The 19,556-nt window shown below is 40.4% G+C and overlaps 1 protein-coding gene across 1 annotated transcript in view; it reads left to right on the top strand.

Moving 5' to 3' along the window:
• PTPRB (protein tyrosine phosphatase receptor type B) overlaps window positions 1-19,556 on the top strand; it is a 124,733-nt gene that overhangs the window by 6,730 nt on the left and 98,447 nt on the right. The window contains exon 3 of the mRNA XM_061129936.1: window positions 4,443-4,693. Within this exon, the coding sequence (XP_060985919.1) occupies window positions 4,443-4,693 (251 nt within the window). The remainder of the gene's footprint in view (window positions 1-4,442; window positions 4,694-19,556) is intronic.

Below are 19,556 nucleotides of genomic sequence, written 5' to 3' on the forward strand. Positions count from 1 at the left end.
AAGACAGGAAAATAAAAACATTCTAAACTTGAAAAGGGGTTCCACAACACCAGCACCAATCTATTGACTGTAGACCAACTCAAATAGTTCTAGGACTTCCAAATGAGGAGTACAAAATTCCATCTGTGGTTTGGATACCTATTCCAAGGAATCCCAAGTCTCCTTAGAAGTATAAACACCCAGGATGACTGTCTAAAATTGTTACTTTCACTAAGATGTTTCATATTATATGAAGAGTAACATTGTATATGTCAGCCAACCAATCAACATTTATTCCACATCTGCTACAGATTCATTCATTCAGATCTCAGTTTTGTCTGAGGACAAGCAAATTTTTCCAGATATATTTTCAAGTGTCCCTGATATGGCTGAGTTAGTAAAATCACTACGAGATCTCACTGCTGAAGTAAATCATATTGTTGGCAGGCTTGTTATACCTGCTGGTTAGAGTAATTGTTTCATTGTAGTCATATGGGTGAGGGAATAAAATGCATAAGCATTGTAATAGGTAAGCAATCATATATGCTCTTGGGAGACTGGGTTTTAGTAGCTATTTCCTTTAGTGATCGGTAGTAGTGCTTGTAAATACAGAGAGCTTGATGGGAAATGAACAAAGCAAAACAGAAAGTGTCTTTGTATACACAGACTCTGACCAAATTGGCTGTCACTGACATTTTAGAGTTTCCCTCCTTGCATCATTATAACAACATGGACTTTGCAATTAACCATTTATTTACATGATCATTGAAAATCATCCGGTCATTGAGTATTAATATATGCTTTCTATGATTATTGAAAAACATCTAACATAGCATCCGGAGTTGCCCAACGATTTTCAGCCTGTGACACATCATTGAACTTACCAGGGCACACCCAAGGCTGCATATGACTTTCATGGGCTCTGTGCTCTTATATTTTTGTGAGTTCCTTCCTCCACTGGGAAAAAAAATAAAAAATAAAAAATTATCATGGGTCCTAGCATTCTCATTTATTCACAACCTGTGAAAAAAAAATGAACATTTTTTTAACCTGAAAGTTCTTTGTTAAAAATTATTTTCAAAGAAAGTAAACCATTTCATGGACCCTAAAAATCAAGAGCCCTAGGCAGTGTTTGTGTTGCGCCTAACAGATGAGCCAGCCCTGGGCACACCAAGTAATTCACCTGCTTTCCACATGCTTTTGCCCTAACCCTGTTTAGGCTCTGGCTCAGCATGTCTCCCCCAAAGCCTTGTAGCCATGAACTAATAAACCATTCTTCTCCCTCCATCCTCCTACACCACCATTTCATCCTTTTCCAATGTTTGTGTGTGCATTTTCCCAAAAGAAAATGTGGGACATTAGGATAAACCAGGCTCATCATCATATAACCAACCATAGTACAGTAGTTGAGTAGTAATTAGCTATTGAAAAACATTTCTTTGATTGGCTAAACTTTCATTTTTTAATCAAAATTTTTTACTTTGCTATGCTTTGATGTTTTACTATCCTATGTCTTGGTATCAATTTCCATTTATTAATTTTACTTTTTCCTAATCTTGCATCTTTTTTAAGTTTCTTAAAAAAAAAATTAACCCCTGATTATGCCTTCTTGATTGTTATGCCTCCTATTGTTTGTAAAGTTTCCATCTTTGGTACTCTTTTCAAAAATGTTTAACTTCCTAACTCACTTTTTCAAATTTTAGGCATGTGTAATTTTAAATGTATTCTTTATTTCATTGACTGCATTTTCTGAAATTTTAATTATTCATTTTAACATTTCTAATAATTATTCAGAATATTATAATGCCCAGACCTTTCACTTTATTCTAGTCAAATCTTATTTAGTATATCTTGTATATTAACTTAAATATTTATGTGTAAATGTATATATACAAATCATCACTTTTCTAAGGTATCTTCTGTTTCATTTCTCTCTTTTCCAGATTGCTTTCCCACTTTTAAAGGACACATTACATTTGGCACCTTCCTACAGAATAGAAAGTATCAATATAGTTTAAATTTTATATATCCAAAATGAGTTTTATTCAAGTTCTTGCTTTCAATATGCTTGAACATTTTTTTAATCATTTAAAAGAGGGAAACTAACAAATTGTACATTGTCTCCACTATCATTATACAAAAATTCCATTTCTATTATGATTATTTCTGAGGCAATCATAGATGAATTAATAAACTAAAATGCATATTGCTTTTTAAAGAAATGTATTTGAAATATGGTCTTGATATGACACAGTCATTGCAAATCATCTTATAGGTGAGCTCTAAGTGCTAAGCTTTATTTTTTCTACATTAAGTACTAAACTTCTTAGATTGGACCTAGGATGGTCCACCTTATTTTGAACTGCGTTCTAAGAGGAATTGTGTATAATGTGGAAACAACGTAATAGCAATGGTACAATAAAGCTTTTTAAAAATAGCTTCAACATATTGTTCCATTGTGTAGGAACTTTTCCTTGCATTTGTCAAAACACATCTTGTTCTTTCATGAACTGTAAAGGGTATATACCTTTTAAAAGAACATCAGAAGAATTATAGAACCCAAAACACACAGAGATATACTATTTTTAGTATAATTTCATAGCACCCATTTCAACAGAGTTCAGGCAATGGAAAGGTGAAATTATTTTAATCACCTTATATATTTCTATGATGGATTTTTCTTTCTTTTCATCTACTTCATAATTCTTCAATTCCCACATTAGACATGATTAGAATTCAGCTTTGGCTCATATTGTACATATGGATAAAGTTACATATTTAGAGGATATTACACCAGAGAAATGTATATAAATGCAGGTGCTAGATCCCACACCAGATATACTAGATCATAATTTGGGGGTAGGGAGGGGGGCAGTAAGGCTTTAATATTCCAACAAGCTCCAAAGGGGATTGTGATACCTAACAAAGTTTGTTTTGAAATTCACAAAATTTGGAAGTTAAATGTTAAGACTAAAGTTTCCTTCCTGTTTCTTAAATAGCACAAGTTAGAACATAGACACAAAATGAAGGGGTACCAGACTTGAATATTCTGTAGGTTCTTTCTTTGGAAAAAAGGTGGTGTCCTAAACTGGAAAATGAACTCTGTTTGGTTTGGCGTGTTTCAAAAATACGTTTAGAAGGTTAACTAAAGACAGTTACAGAAGAGTAGAAGTTTTTCCATAAGATATCCCAAAGCTACTTGCAATGGTGATAAGCTATGTTATTTGCAAAAGAAATTTCAAGAGTGCTTTGATCATTTACCTAACTTGATGAAAGTCTTGTTTCATCCATTGAATTAATTCTATAAACTGACTAAAAAAAATAGTTCTCAAGAGGAGAACTTACCAACTGCTCCTTGGTGAAGAAGAGTAAACATAGGTTGACATGCAAAGACACATAATTACATGCTAGGTATATGGAAGCTTGTCTCTGCCCTCACCTCACCATTAAATCTTTTTTTTCTGAGGATATGAGAGCTAAAATTGTCTTAGGTAGTAATCAACTCAGGGGATTGACATTGGCCAAAGCTTGAAATAGCCAAAATACTAATCTCCACGTATAGAATTTTTTTCATCCCAACAATAGATTAGTATCTGTGTAAAAGGACATTCTAGCACCTAAATCAGTTAAGAGTGCAGAATCAAGACTGCTTCTTGGGGTCTGTTGTAAAGGCATATTACTAATAGTATAGTTGGATCTGTCCTATAGAAGACATCCCAGGAATGAGTACATCTCTACATATGCCAGGCACAATAGTGATAGATAGGGGCACAGAATTCAGGAAGATAAACACAAACAGAAACTAGGGAGAATGTCCAAACATTTATCAAAGCTTTAGTAGATGTACAGGTAGGGTTGCTGGATAAAATATACCACACCCAGTTACATTTGAATTTCAGATAAATGACAGTTTTTAGTATAAGCATATTCCTAACATACAATATAATATAATCTTTAAATGTTGTATATTGGGGATATATTAAATATACTGAGTCTTTGGTTATTTATGTGAAATAGTCATTTAACTGGGCATCACATATTTTTATTTGCTACATCTGGCAATTGCATATACAGGGTACCCTGAACAATCCTTCACATCTCAAGGAAAAGATGCTTAATGGTCTTGGTTATTTTATTAACATTTAAGAGAACAGCTGATAGTTACATCTTGCTAAATTATAAAAAGGCCTTTTCCATCTTGAGCCTCATTTTGGGCTTATCCCTGATAGCGCAGTTTCCATAATTCTCCCTGCACCTTTTAAATTGGATAGATGGATAAAAGATGGGTAACAAGACAGGGCAAATGGGTATGGTCACACTCAAACTATCTTCTATTTTTCGTGTAACTGAAACTTATCTGCATGCCCATTGTTAAAGCAGTCTTTTTCTAAGAAAAACTGTTTTTATATGAAGACTGTATCGAACACGAGGGTAATTTTAGCACCTGTGCTTTCTTTACTCAGCTGGCCCGGGAACTGAAGTCTCAGTAAGGAGCATTAGAAACACAGCTCCTCCCCAGACCCCCACTACTTTTAATGCACTTCCATATAGCCCGGGACACCTTATTAGAAATACCACCGAGGTCTTCACCAGAAGTACCCCGGAAAACTACAGCCAGAACAATGGCCAGAGGCAGCACCTCAGTCTATGGATGGCTGGAATGACATCTTGGGTTCCCTGGACTACTCCACCCTTCTCCAGCACCACGGAAGAGGTAAGTGAGGAGAAAGGAGTGTATGGAGTGTGTCTTGGGAAGGCCTCAGAAAGCCTATTGCTTGAAAAGACTGGCTTTGCTGGAAATAATGCTACTCAAGTGGGTGATGAGGCACTCTGTGTCTTTGTTGTTAATTGTACATGAAGGCATTTTGCATAATGAGAAGATCTTGGAGGTAGAATTTAAATGGCTACACCTTTATAAGCTGAAGATAATTATAACTCCTGTAGACAGGCCTCATTTCTGAACTGAAGTCAGGGTTCATAGTCTTACAAGAATTAAAATCAGGAAATAAAAATTACAGTCAGTAATTTGCAGGTCCCCCTGCATATAGGTCACAATCATTTATGCTTATAAGGGAGAGGAGAGAGCCACAAAGCAATGGAAGATTCAGGAATCATTATACCATATTTGTGAAGATGGACAAGGATAAGCTGAGTCATATAGCAATTCTACCTCAGCATCCACAAGAGGACAGGTAAATGGCTGAGAAGCAGCCAGGACATGGCTATAGAATCTGTTCACATATCGTTTCCATTTCAGCTGTTCACCTCATTTGGTTTTGCTTTCCACTCAGGGTTTTAGGCCATCATTTTAGACAATAGCTGTAATTAAAGCACATTTTAAAAGCTAAGGTTTCATTTGGCAGTGTTTAGCTGTTTCATAATAAGCGACCTGAGGGCTTCCCAGGCAGTGCAACAGTAAAGAATCCACCTGTCAATGCAAGAGATGCAGAGACCGTGGGTTCGATCCCTGGGTCAGGAGGATTCTCTGCAGGAGGAAATGGCAACCCATTCTAGTAGTCTTGCCTGGAAAATTCCATAGACAGAGGAGGCTGGCTGCCAATAGTCTGTGGCGTCATAAAGAGTCAGACATGACTGAACACATCCACACACACAAAAGCAACCCAAGTAATTTAAAGAAAGTAAAAGCTCAACACTATGCATGTGACTTAACCATTTTAGAGCTGTCTTCCTTTGCATTGTGCAGAAATTAAAATTGCACACGACTCCTCGCTAGTGAACCCATACCTCATTATTGATTGCAAAACAAATAGAGCCAGTGCTATAAATCTGCCCTCCAACCTATTTCTTGCCTTGTCTCTGAAGAGTTCAGAAGGCATCATGACTTTTCTGGACACTCTTTAATCAGTTTAAAGCTCAATATTCACTGTCAGCCTATTAGCAAAAATACCATTTCAAGAAATAACCTAAACTCTAAATTCAGTTGAAATGTCAGCTTCTCCCTTCCATCACCCCACCAAGCTTGGTCTTGAAATAGGGGAAAGGGAGTATGTTCAAATTCTCTCACATCTCACCAGCTATATACCCACCTCTCCAAGCTTGATCTTCATGGTTTCAGATATATCTGGGCTTGGAAAGTAGGAAGGAAAGACAGGAAAAAGGAGCAGGAATGCTGTTACTTAAGAATGCCATCATGTGCTCAACATCACTCATTATTAGAGAAATGCAAATCAAAACCACAATGAGGTACCATTACACGCCAGTCAGGATGGCTGCTATCCAAAAGTCTACAAGCAATAAATGCTGGAGAGGGTGTGGAGAAAAGGGAACCCTCTTACACTGTTGGTGGGAATGCAAATTAGTACAGCCGCTATGGAAAACAGTGTGGAGATTTCTTAAAAAAACTGGAAATAGAACTGCCATATGACCCAGCAATCCCACTTCTGGGCATACACACTGAGGAAACCAGATCTGAAGGAGACACGTGCACCCCAATGTTCATCGCAGCACTGTTTATAATAGCCAGGACATGGAAGCAACCTAGATGCCCATCAGCAGATGAATGGATAAGGAAGCTGTGGTACATATACACCATGGAATATTACTCGGCCGTTAAAAAGAATTCATCTGAATCAGTCCTAATGAGATGGATGAAACTGGAGCCCGTTATACAGAGTGAAGTAAGCCAGAAAGATAAAGAACATTACAGCATACTAACACATATATATGGAATTTAGAAAGATGGTAATGATAACCCTATATGCAAAACAGAAAAAGAGACACAGAAATACAGAACAGACTTTTGAACTCTGTGGGAGAAAGTGAGGGTGGGATATTTCAAAAGAACAGCATGTATACTATCTATGGTGAAACAGATCACCAGCCCAGGTGGGATGCATGAGACAAGTGCTCAGGCCTGGTGCACTGGGAAGACCCAGAGGAATCGGGTGGAGAGGGAGGTGGGAGGGGGTATCGGGATGGGGAATACGTGTAAATCTATGGCTGATTCATATCAATGTATGACAAAACCCACTGAAATGTTGTGAAGTAATTAGCCTCCAACTAATAAAAAAAAAAAAAGAAAAAGAAAAAAAAAGAATGCCATCATGAACTGGCCCTGTGGTTTCCCTAAATCTCCAAGCCCTGAGCCCTTTCAACCACTGATGTCAGTGAGAGTTTCACCACTTGCTTGTGGAATTGAACACTTCTTGGTGGAACACCTTCTCATTCTGGCTGAATGTGCCTTGACTAAAGCTGCATTCTAACACCAGTTTATTAGAGGATTCTTATAGCTGAGCTTAAATATTTATGTTTACTTTTTTCTGTACTTATGTGTGTATTTTGTGTATATGTTGCTTTTGTTCAGTCCCTAAGTCATGTCTGACTCTTTTGAGACCCCATGGACTGTGGCACTCCAGGCTTCCCTGTCCTTCTCCGTCTCCCAGAGTTCATTCAAACTCCTGTCCACTGAGTCAGTGATGCTATCTAACCATCTCATCATCTCATCATCTGCCACCCACTTCTTCTTCTGCCTTCAATCTTTCCTAGCATCAGGGTTTTTTCCAATGAGTCAGCTCTTCACATCAGATAGCCAAAGTATTGGAGCTTCAGCTCCAGCATCAGTCATTCCAATGAAGACTCAGGGTTGATTTCCTTTAGGATTGACTGGTTTGATCTCTTTGCAGTTCAAGGGACTCTCTAGAGTCTTCTTCAGCACCACAATTCGAAAACATCAAGAAAACATCAATTCTTCAGTGGTTACCTTTCTTTATGGTCCAACTCTCACACCCATACATGACTACTGGAAAAACCATAGCTTTGACTATACGAACCTTTGTTAGTAAAGTGATGTCTTTGCTTTTTAATACACTGTCTAGGTTTGTCATAGCTTTCATTCCAAGGAACAGTGTCTTTTAATTTCATGGCTGCAGTCACTCGCCACAGTGATTTTGGAGCCCAAGAAAATAAAATCTGTCACTGCTTCCACTTTTTTCCCTTTCTATAGGTCATGAAATGATAGGACCAGATGCCATGATCTTAGTTTTTTTTTAATGTTGAGTTTTAAGCCAGCTTTTTCACTCTCTTCTTTCACCCTCATCAAGAGTCTGTGTGTTTGTGTGTATTGATATCAGTATATATGTACTAATTTTTATCAGTATATATATAGGCTTTTTCCAGCAGTCATGTATGGTTGTGAGAGTTGGACTATAAAGAAAGCTGAGCACCAAAGAATTGATGCTTCTGAACTGTGGTGTTGGAGAAGACTCTTGAGAGTCCCTTGGACTGCAAGGAGATCCAACCAGTCCATCCTAAAGGAAATCAGTCCTGAATATTCATTGGAAGGACTGATGCTGAGACTGAAACTCCAATACTTTAGCCACCTGATACAAAGAACTGGTTCATTGGAAAAGACCCTGATTCTGAGAAGGATTGAAGGCAGGAGGAGAAGGGAACAACAGAGGATGAGATGATTGAATGGCACCACCGACTCTATGGACATGAGTTTGAGCAAGCTCTGGGAGTTGGTGATGGACAGGGAAGCCTGGCATGCTGCAGTCCATGGGGTTGCAAAGCATCAGACACGACTGAGTGTCTGAACTTAGAACTTATAGGCTTCCCAGGTGGCTCAAATGGTAAAGAATCTGCCTGCAATACAGGAGACGCAGGTTAAATCCCTGGGTCAGGAAGAACCCCTGGTGAAGGGAATGGCAACCTAATCCAGTATTCCTGCCTGGAGAATTCCATGGACAGAGGAGCCTAGAGGGCTAAGTTCCTGGGGTTACAAATGAGTCAGACACAACTTAGTGGCTAGACAACAACAGCAAGCATATATATATATATATATATATATAGAGAGAGAGAGAGAGAGAGAGATCAGTACCAAAAACCAAAAAACAAACTCTGCATCAAATTAAAAACATGCCAAATAGAAACTACAATCAATAGAAACATATCTGCCTGAACACTATAAGGCTGTATTTTAGCAAAAAAGAATATTGCCTCATTTTTGCCCAAGTTTTACCATTGTGAAACAAACATATAGGAAGCTCCTAGATGTGGCTGGTCTCTACTGGTGTGAGGCAAGGACAGCCAGCTCTAGAGTTCCAGGAGCAAGCCAGTCCTGTGTTACAGAGCTCATGTGATCCAGCCCAGAGCTGGGTTTGCAGCCTTGGGTTGTGATAAACACTCTGTTGGGTTTTTTGGTCTTTTGAGTTTTAATTTTTTCTAAGGGGAAATTCATGCTAAGGTTTATATGATCTCCCAGATGAAGCACTAATTGTTGAAAGTTTGTGCGTATCTAGTGTCCAATATGTTTCTATTATCAAATATATAGATATAGATATAGATACATATATAGAGAGAGAATTTTATCAAGGGACTAATTATACACACATACACATTTTCTCCTTTGTAATTTCTCCTCTTTCATCTCTTAATCACTCTTCAATTCCTCACACTCACCCACCAAAAAAAAAAAAAAAAAACTGTCCAGTGACTTTGGAAAATGTTCATACATTCAACAAATAATAATATTTCTTGAGAACTTAACTAGTATCAAAACACAGCAGTTAAGAGCTCAGGCTTTGAAGTCAAAGGGCTGAATTCCTCTTACTAGCTAGTGACCAACTTCAGTTTCCTCATCTATTAAAATGAACCTCTACCTCTTAGGGCTATTGTGAGGACCGGGAGAGACAAGGTCTATAAAGCACTTTCATATATTCTGGGAGGTGGGCACTTGTATCTATTTTCCATCACTGTGTAACAAACAACCCCAAAACTTAGTAGTTTAAAACAATGAGAGCTAACTATTTCTCATGGTTTTGTTAGTTGGAGGGTGGGAGTGCGAGCGTCCTCTGCTGGTTTCACCCAGGCTCACTCTCGAAGTTGCCTTCAGCATGGGGGCTCAGATGAGCTGGAAGCTTCACAGTAGCCTCTTCCATGGCTAGCATTTGAACTGGCTGCATGCTTGGTTCTCTACCTGGCCTCTCAGCCTCCATGAGATGATACCACCTTCTTTACCGGATGGTTTTGGAAAGCTTTGCAAGAGAGGAAAGGTGGAAGCTACAAGCCTACTGAGGCCTAGGCTCTGTGACCACACATTACTTCTGCCCCATTCAGTCAGTCAATGGAATCCTGAGCCAGACCAGACTGAAGAGATGGATAGGTAGAATCCACTTCTTAACGGGAAAGAGCTGCAAAGTCTCCTTGAAAAGGGGCATATGTATTGGGTGAGATGAATCTGTGGTCATTCAACAATCTACCATAGTATTTACTGGGCTTCCCTGGTGGCTCAGATGGTAAAGAATCTGCCTGTAATGCAGGAGACCCGGGTTCAATCCCCAGCGAAGATCCCCTGGAGAAGGCAATGGCAACCCATTTCATATTCTTTCCCGGAGAATTCTATGGACAGAGGAGCCTGGTGGGCTATGGTCCATGGGATTGCAGAGAGTCGGACACAACTGAGCGACTTCACTTTCACTTTTCACTTTCATGCATTGGAGAAGGAAATGGCAACCCACTTCAGTGTTCTTGCCTGGAGAATCCCAAGGATGGGGAGCCTGGTGGGCTGCCGTCTATGGGGTCGCACAGAGTCGGACACGACTGAAGTGACTTAGCAGCAGCAGCAGCAGCTTAAAGAGGCAAGGACTCACCCAAGGTCACATGGTTAAACAGTAGCAGAGCAAAGAGGAGAGTAGACACACACACATACACTCCCGCCCATCTAGTCACCTCATTCTCTTGCATAGAGCTCCTATTAATGAAGATAAAGGCCAAGAAAGAAATGATTTGGAACCCAGCGTCACTCACTGATGCTCCTGCAACGCTGTCCTAAGTTGGCTCTTTTCGGAGCAGATTTTTCCCTACCTTTGTCCTTTTTCTTCTCTTTCCTCACATCCTCTTATGTCAGTTTGGAGGATTGTGAACCTGAGCCAGTACTTGGCTTCAAGACTCTCTTTCTCTCATCCTGGACATGAATTAAGTAAATCAACTTGTATTACATGCCTACAGTATTGCCTGGAAAATAGTGTTTAATTAATATTAGCTATTGCTGTTCTTGCCTGGAGAATCCCAGGGACGGGGGAGCCTGGTGGGCTGCCGTCTATGGGGTCGCACAGAGTCGGACACGACTGACGCGACTTAGCAGCAGCAGCGTTGCTGTTATTATTGTTACCATTACAGTGTTATGTGATTGTGAGTATGTGTGTTTGTGTGTGTCTTTACAAGGACAAAGTTGGTGGAATAAGAAGCTTGCCTATGGTATAAGTCAAGAAATATCTAGCTCAGTGGTAGTCAAAGTATGGACCCCAGATCCAGAAGTTGTTAGACATGCAGCCACTATGGCCCTACCGTAGACCAAATGAATCAGAATCTCTGAGTGTACGGCCCAGCAATCATTGTTTTAGCAAACCCTCCGAGTCACATGGATGTACTTTTAAATTCCAGAACAACTGATCTAGATAAATCTCATCCTTCATTCACAATATCTCTCTCACGGACTCACTAAATGCCTTAGTTTCCCACCATTTATGGCACTTTTGTGCATGTGTTATGAGGGGGGCAAGTAAAGTGTTAGTCGATCAGTTGTGTCCAACCTTTTGTGACCCTATGGACTGTAGCCCGCCAGGCTCCTCTATCTACAGGATTCTATAGACAGACATGTCTATAAACATGTCTATGGAGTGGGTAGCCATTCCCTTCTCCAGGGGATCTTCCCAATCCAGGGATCAAACCCAACCCAGGGACTGAACCTGACCCAGGGATCGAACCTGGATCTCCCGCATTGTAGGCAGATTCTTAACCATCTGAGCCACTTGGGAAGTCAGTGGGTGGGAGGGGATGGTGCCATAAAAACTAAATAATCAAGTAGCAGAATTAATGCATCTAATTCCAGTCTGCTGTGACTTAGCAAAGTGTACAGTCTTGACAGAAGGGGGCCCGGGGTGGGTGAGTGGAGCCTGAGAAGACACTGAACTGCTGCTGGCCTCCAGGTTCTTTGTGTTCATTAGAGAAAAAGGCATTTCCAGGCACATGGTTCTAGCAGGCAAGCACGAGGCTCCATATTGGAACATCGGCTGGATTTCAGCCCCTGCACATACCCTCATCCAGGCACCCCTGTGTGCCACATCCACAGAGATATACTCTGTCTTTGTACACAAGCCCAGGTGTAGATCAGACCAGAGGTGGGTGTCAGAGGTTCACCCTTCACGTATCAGCCATTTCCTATGGGCAAGGAGAGACAGGCAGGACTGGAGGCAGCAGGAAGTCAACCTTTTGGGGCCATAAGCATGGGGTGCAGGAGGAAATTTCATGTGCCTAAATGGCCTCCAAAGGAAGAGAAGACAGGCCACAGAATTATGTTTCTCTTCAAACTCTGAGCGGAGTTCATTTATCATTTGAGTCATGGGCTCTCAAGAAAGGACTGATCTGGATCATCTCTCAGCCATGTGACCTTGGGGGAGATGATTTGATAAAGTGGTAAAGAGCCAGGGCTTTCATGTCAGAGAAACCTGGTTTAAATCCAAGTGTTATCAACTAGTAGTTACTCAAGTCACACTTGCTTCCTCTTTAAAATAAGGATAAATAAGGTAATCTATCTGCCACATAAAACAGCTGTGAAGATTACAATCTGATTAAGAAAAGTGCTTAGTGCATTGTCTATACACGATAAGTATTCAGTAATGTTGACTACTTTAGAAATTAACACTAGCTTCTTGTTTTTATCTCTTTTTCGCTACCCTGCCTATGTCACAGTATTGTTGTAAGAACCAGATGAGCTAGCATTATCATGTGACAATGCTTTCAAAGGAATGAAGTATTGAACATGCATTAAAAATGTTACTGGCTGGTTCTACTAAACACCCATCAGTTTTGTTTGGAGACACGCCCCCTTCTTCCCCCCACCGCCATCCTGCCCTGGCCCAGGCCTGCGAGAGGGACTGCATTTCCTCAGTTCATGAATAGCCATTGTGGTGCTGGTGCAGGTTTAATGGTTCTGTGCTTCCTTTCATTTGGCCCTCAGAGACATCACCGCCCAACATGAGTCTCCAAATAATTAAGGAGACAAATGCAAAAAACAAAACAAAACAAAACCCACCCCCAGCAAGTCTGGGGTCAACTCCTTTATCACGTTACATAAACACAGGGGCATCTCCCCACTGCCCCACTGCTCTGCGGCCAGAACTAAAAATGGGACAACATTCCCCTTTTCTGAGACAAACACTTAGCAGCAGAAGTGCAAACATACAGTAAAAGGAAACATTCCAAACCAGCCCCTAACGATTCCTTGTGATCAAGAGAAGATTCTTAGGTTGTCTAGAGTGCATAGGATAAAAGATTAAACAGATGCTGAGACTGCTCACAGCACAGGGAGCTCATGCCGCGGGTACAATATTGAGGGAGAGATGTGTCTCTGACGACCCTGATTTATAATTGCATCATTTAAGCCTAATTCTGACAAAGGACTGTAGTTCTCTCAGATTGCCCGCTAACGTGGACTATTATGTGCCAATAGCATAATATGGCTTATGATTCACTCGACCCTCCCTGGCTTTAAAATCTCTAGGATTTTCCTTTTCTTTCATTTTCTTTTAATTATAGGGGATTTGCCTGACTCTCCATTTGGTGCACCAAAAGGCTGTGTTCTTATATTGTCACAATATGAGTCACAGGCACATTAAATGCAACCCATAAAACTGAGCATGTACATCGACATGGGCTCTTTAACCTGCCAGTATTTGTCTAGCATATGGGCTCCCTTTGACAGATGAGGTGGAGCCCAGATGAAGGTTGATGCAGAGGGGAGAGAATGTGGCAAAGGAAGGAAAATGAGATCGAAGGAGAAGCCAGGATGTGCAATTTGAGACAGGAAGTCTGTGGCTCTCAGTCCTGGTCTTACACACATCAGAATCATCTAGGAAGCTTTTTTAGATTCTCAAATTCTCGCTCAGACCTATTGAATTAGAATTTGCCAACATAGGACCTCAGCATCAGAGTGTAAAAATCTTCCCATGATTTCTAATGTGCAGTTATATTTGTGATCCATTGGGAAATAATTGAATAATTAATCTGTTAGAGAAAAAACACTGAACCCAAGAGAAGAGGAACAGTTCTGTTGACAAGGTACCTATAACTTGAACCTAATCGTAAGAAAACATCAAATAATTGCAAATGAAGGGAAATACATACCATAGAGATAACTGACATACCATTCAATAAGGTCAATGACATAAGGATGGTTTTAAAGACAGGAAATGTTCCAGATTATGGCAGATTAAGAGACTTGACAACTAAATAAAACACAGAATCCTGAGTGGGATCCTTCTTAGAGAAAAAACAGCAACAACAAATGCCAAAAAGAATGCTTGAATCAATTGATGAAATTGAAATATGGATTATGGATTAAAGCATTATATCGATTTTGCATTTCTTAAATTTGCTGTCTTTACTGATATTTAACAATTCATTCAGGAGATATGCATTCTACTCTGAAACTGTGGCAGAATGTTAGAAAAAGATTAATGGGTCTTGGTAAGGATATGTCATAGCACTCACTATTATAATTCTTACAACTTATCCATAAGTTTGAAATTATTTCAAAACCAAAGAAGTTTAAAAAAAAATAAAAACAGTGATTTGCTTAAGGGCTTGTATAGGGCAGAATCCAAAGGGTACTCTTGAGTGAGGGGTAGACCAGTGGCTCAGACCTAAGAAGACCTGTCCATCTTCTTCAAGGACCAGGAGGAGAAAGGGTTGGGTGGGGGGAGAGGATAGCAAGCATCATGATAAATGATGATGAATTTGCAAGAAAGAACAGTAAATCCAGGGGTCAGAACTGGTGGGTGAGCCAGCTGATAAGTATGATGATAAAGATACTCTGGAAAAGACTGATAAATTCTTTAAATCTCTGCAATTTATCCCAGTTACATACTGGTTTTACTCACATAGTCCACTCACAGGATAACAGCTTTAAAAATCAGTTATTATGAAATATGGTTAAAAGTCACTGAACGGGGAAACTCTGTGAATGCTAGGGAATGTCTCTGAAGGGAAATTTTTTTCATTCTTCCCATTCTTTGGGTGAGCTGGCAACAGAATCCTACCACTGCTAAATCCAGATGCGGTCACTCCTGGGGTACTGTCTGTTTGGGAAGTACACAGGAGGTACCTGTTTTCTCATCAGAGCTCTTCTTATCTGGATCTCAAGTAGAGCTGGGCCAATGAGCACACACTGACAGTGCAGCTTTATTAAACCTTCATCTGTATCCATGAACATTTACATTTGCGCCTCTTTGCACAAGGCTGTAATTCCAGCCCAGGACAGCAGAGTTGACAAGAGAATGCCACAATAGATGATTTGCTAAGAGTTTTGATCTTGGTGGTCTGAAACCAATGACCTCTGGATAATTCCAGAAGGATTAGATCTTTTGTGGAGTCAGAGGTTGCTTAGGCACTAGTTTATCTGAAGGCTTAGGTACTAGGTACTCTTCAATTCTGTCATGCTGAGGGTTCCACAAAACCTCAACAGAAGAGTCCGACATGCAGTACTTGGATGCAATCTCAAAAACGACAAAATGATCTCTGCTCATTTCCAAGGCAAACCATTGAATATCACAGTAATCCAAGTCTATGCCCCTACCAGTAATGCTGAAGAAAGTGAAGTTGAATAGTTCTATGAAGACCTACAAGACCTTCTAGAACTAACACCCCAAAAAAGATGTCCTTTTCATTATAGGGAACTGGAATGCAAAAGTTGGAAGTCAAGAAACACCTGGAGTAACAGACAAATTTGGCCTTGGAGGACAGAATGAAGCAGGGCAAAGGCTAATAGAGTTTTGCCAAGAGAACGCACTGGTCATAGCAACTCTTCCAACAACACAAGAGAAAACTCTACACAGGGACATCACCAGATGGTCAACACCGAAATCAGACTGGTTATATTCTTTGCAGCCAAAGATGGAGAAGCTCTATACAGTCAGCAAGAACAAGACTGGGAGCTGACTGTGGCTCAGATCATGAACTCCTTATTGCCAAATTCAGACTTAAATTGAAGAAAGTAGGGAAAACCACTAGACCATTCAGGTATGGCCTAAGTCAAATCCCTTACAATTATACAGTGGAAGTGAGAAATAGATTCAAGGGACTAGATCTGATAGACAGAGTGCCTGAAGAACTATGGACAGAGGTTCGTGACATTGTACAAGAGGCAGGGATCAAGATCATCCCAAAGAAAAAGAAATGCAGGAAGTAAAAATGGTTATCTGAGGAGGTCTTACAAATAGCTGTGAAAAGAAGAGAAGCAAAAGGCAAAGGAGAAATGAAAGATACACCCATTTGATAGCAGAGTTCCAAAGAACAGCAAGGAGAGATAAGAAAGCCTTCCTCAGTGATCAGTGCAAAGGAATAGGGGAAAACACTTGAATATGAAAGACTAGAGATCTCTTCAAGAAAATTAGACATACCAAGGGAACATTTCATGCAAAGGTGGGCACAATAAAGGACACAAATGGTATGGACCTAACAGAAGTATAAGATATTAAGAAGCGGTGGCAAGAATACACAGAAAGTGAAGTCACTCAGTAGAGTCCAACTCTTTGCGACCCAGTGGACTGTAGACTACCATGCTTCTCCATCCATGGGATTTTCCAGGCAAGAGTACTGAAGTGGGTTGCCATTTCTTTCTCCAGAGGATCTTCCCAATCCAGAGATCAAACCTGGGTCTCCTGCATTGTAGGCAGACACTTTACCATCTGAGCCACCACACAGAAGAACTATACAAAAAAGACCTTCATGACCCAGATAATCACGATGGTGTGATCACTCACCTAGAGACAGACATCCTGGAATGTGAAGTCAAGTGGGCCTTAGGAAACATCACTGAACAAAACTAGTGGAGGTGATGGAATTCCAGTTGAGCTATTTCAAATCCTAAAAGATGATGCTGTGAAAGTGCTGCACTCAATATGCCAGCAAATTTGGAAAACTCAGCAGTGGCCACAGGACTGGAAAAGATCAGTTTTCATCCCAATCCCAAAGAAAGGCAATGCCAAAGAATGCTCAAACTACCACACAATTGCACTCATCTCACATCCTAGCAAAGTGATACTCAAAATTCTCCAAGCATGGCTTCAGCAATACGTGAACCGTGAGCTTCCAGATGTTCAAGCTGGATTTAGAAAAGGCAGAGGAATCAGAGATCAAATTGCAAACATCCATTGGATCATCTAAAACGTGAGAAAGTTCCAGAAAAACATCTACTTCTGCTTTATTGACCATGCAAAAGCCTTTGACTGTGTGGATCACAACAAACTGGAAAATTATTCAAGAGATGGGATACCAGACCACCTGACCTGCCTCCTGAGAAATCTGTATGCGGGTCAGGAAGCAACAGCTAGAGCTGGACATGGAGCAACAGACTGGTTCCAAATTGGGAAAGGAGCACGTCAAGACTGTATATTGTCACCCAGCTTATTTAACTTATATGCAGAGTACATCATGAGAAACACTGGGTGGATGAAGCACAAGCTGGAATCAAGATTGCTGGGAGAAATATCAATAACCTCAGATGACACCACCCTTATGGCAGAAAGTGAAAAAGAACTAAAGAGCCTCTTGATGAAAGGGAAAGAGGAGAATGAAAAGGCTGGCTTAAAACTCAACATTCAAAAAATGAAGATCATGGCATCCAGTCCCATCACTTCATGGCAAATAAATGGGAAAACAATAGAAATAGTGACAGACTTTGTTTTTTGGGGCTCCAAAATCACTGCAGATGGTGATTGCAGCCAGGAAATTAAAAGACGCTTGCTCCTTGGAAGAAAAGTTATGACCAACCTAGACAGCATATTAAAAAGCAGAGACATCACTTTGCCAACAAAGGCCCATCTAGTCAAGGCTATGGTTTTTCCAGTAGTCATGTATGGATGTGAGAGTTGGACTAGAAAGAAAGCTGAGCACTGAAGAATCAATGCTTTTAAACTGTTGTGTTGGAAAAGACTCTTGAGAGTCTCTTGGACTGCAAGGAGATCCAACCAGTCCATCCTAAGGAAATCATCCCTGAATATTCATTGGAAGGATTGATGCTGAAGCTGAAATTCCAATACTTTGGCCACCTGATGTGAAGAACTGACTCATCTGAAAAGACTCTGATGCTGGGAAAGATTGAACGTGGGAGAAGAAAGGGACGACAGAGGATGGGATGGTTGGATGGCATCACCAACTCAGTGGACATGAGTTTGAGTAAACTCTGGAAGTTGGTGATGGATAGGGAGGCCTGGCGTGCTGCAGTCCATGGGGTCACAAAGAGTCAGACACAACTGAGCAACTGAACTGAACTGAACTGAGGGTTCCACATCTGCATTGGAACAACTGAAGAATACAATTATTTTAAGATTCCCCAATACTTAGCTGTGTCTTTGTTGAGTGGTGAGATTTGAATATTTACTGTGTTAGACAGATGTACAGTCATTGAGTCTCTACAACATGGGCATGGGGATATAACAAAGAGCCAAGACTTCTTCCTTCAAAAGTTTTCTATTGTTGCTGATGGTTTTATCATTGTATTTTTGAAAAACATGGTAAGACCGCTTTGATTTTTCACTTTGGTCACTGTCAGCTCCAACATTCAGAGAACCCTGAAATGCCCTGTGTCTGCCTCATCCAATAGAAAAGGGTGGAATGGGAAAGTTATATGGAAGAGGTGAGCAGGATAGGGGCCCAGCAAGCCTCCATTTTTTACTTTTTTTAAGTGAAAAGTCAAAATTCAGACTTTTTACCATGAAAAACCTCCTATTTTTCTCAAAATTACTTGCTTATTCCATTTTTTAAAAACAATATTAAGATCACACTATAAGAGCCAGAAAAGGAACATGTGCTCACCAAATAGAGTCCTCTGTTTACAACCGCCAGAGGATTCTTGGGAAATAGTGTTCTAACATGATGTGTGTTCAGTTGCTCAGTTGTGTCCAACTCTCTGCAACCCCAAGGACTGCAGTCCACCAGGCTTCTCTGTCCATATAGTTTTTCAGGCAAGAATATTTGAGCAAGTTGCCATTTCCTACTCCAGGGGATCTTCCTGACCCAGAGGTCAAACCTGCCTCTCCTGTATTGGCAGGCAGATTTTTTACCACTGTGCCACCTGGGAAGCCCCCATGCTACACTTGATCTTAGTCAACAGTCTAATATGATACACAGAAAAAAAGAATCTTTACCCTCCAAATCATCCCTTTCTAAGGGAGATGAGATGTGTGATTTTTGTTTTTGTTCTCCTTTTCCTTAAAGCTAGTGTTAGCCATGTTTTGTTTATTTACTATCCTAGGGCTGGGATAGTCATGAGAATCATGACCTAGCTCCTGAGAGCGGAACGTATAGCAGTCACACCCATATAGCCATCCCCACCGGCCACATTAACCTCTTGATTTGGTGCATATGTGAGCCAACTCATTTCCGAGGGTGGGGTGACAGTGCGTGAAACGTGGGAATGAAGATGCAACAGAATCGCTTGAGATTGGAAAAGTGATTCGTTTACAGTCACATCTGGTTTTAAGTCATTCTGAGTACAGTTATAAAGCTCTGACAAAAGCTATGCAAAGCCCATTTCCTCTAGATTAAAATTAAAAAGT

The sequence above is a fragment of the Dama dama genome, chromosome 3 (genome assembly GCF_033118175.1).
Source record: "Dama dama isolate Ldn47 chromosome 3, ASM3311817v1, whole genome shotgun sequence".
Lineage (NCBI taxonomy): Eukaryota > Metazoa > Chordata > Mammalia > Artiodactyla > Cervidae > Dama > Dama dama.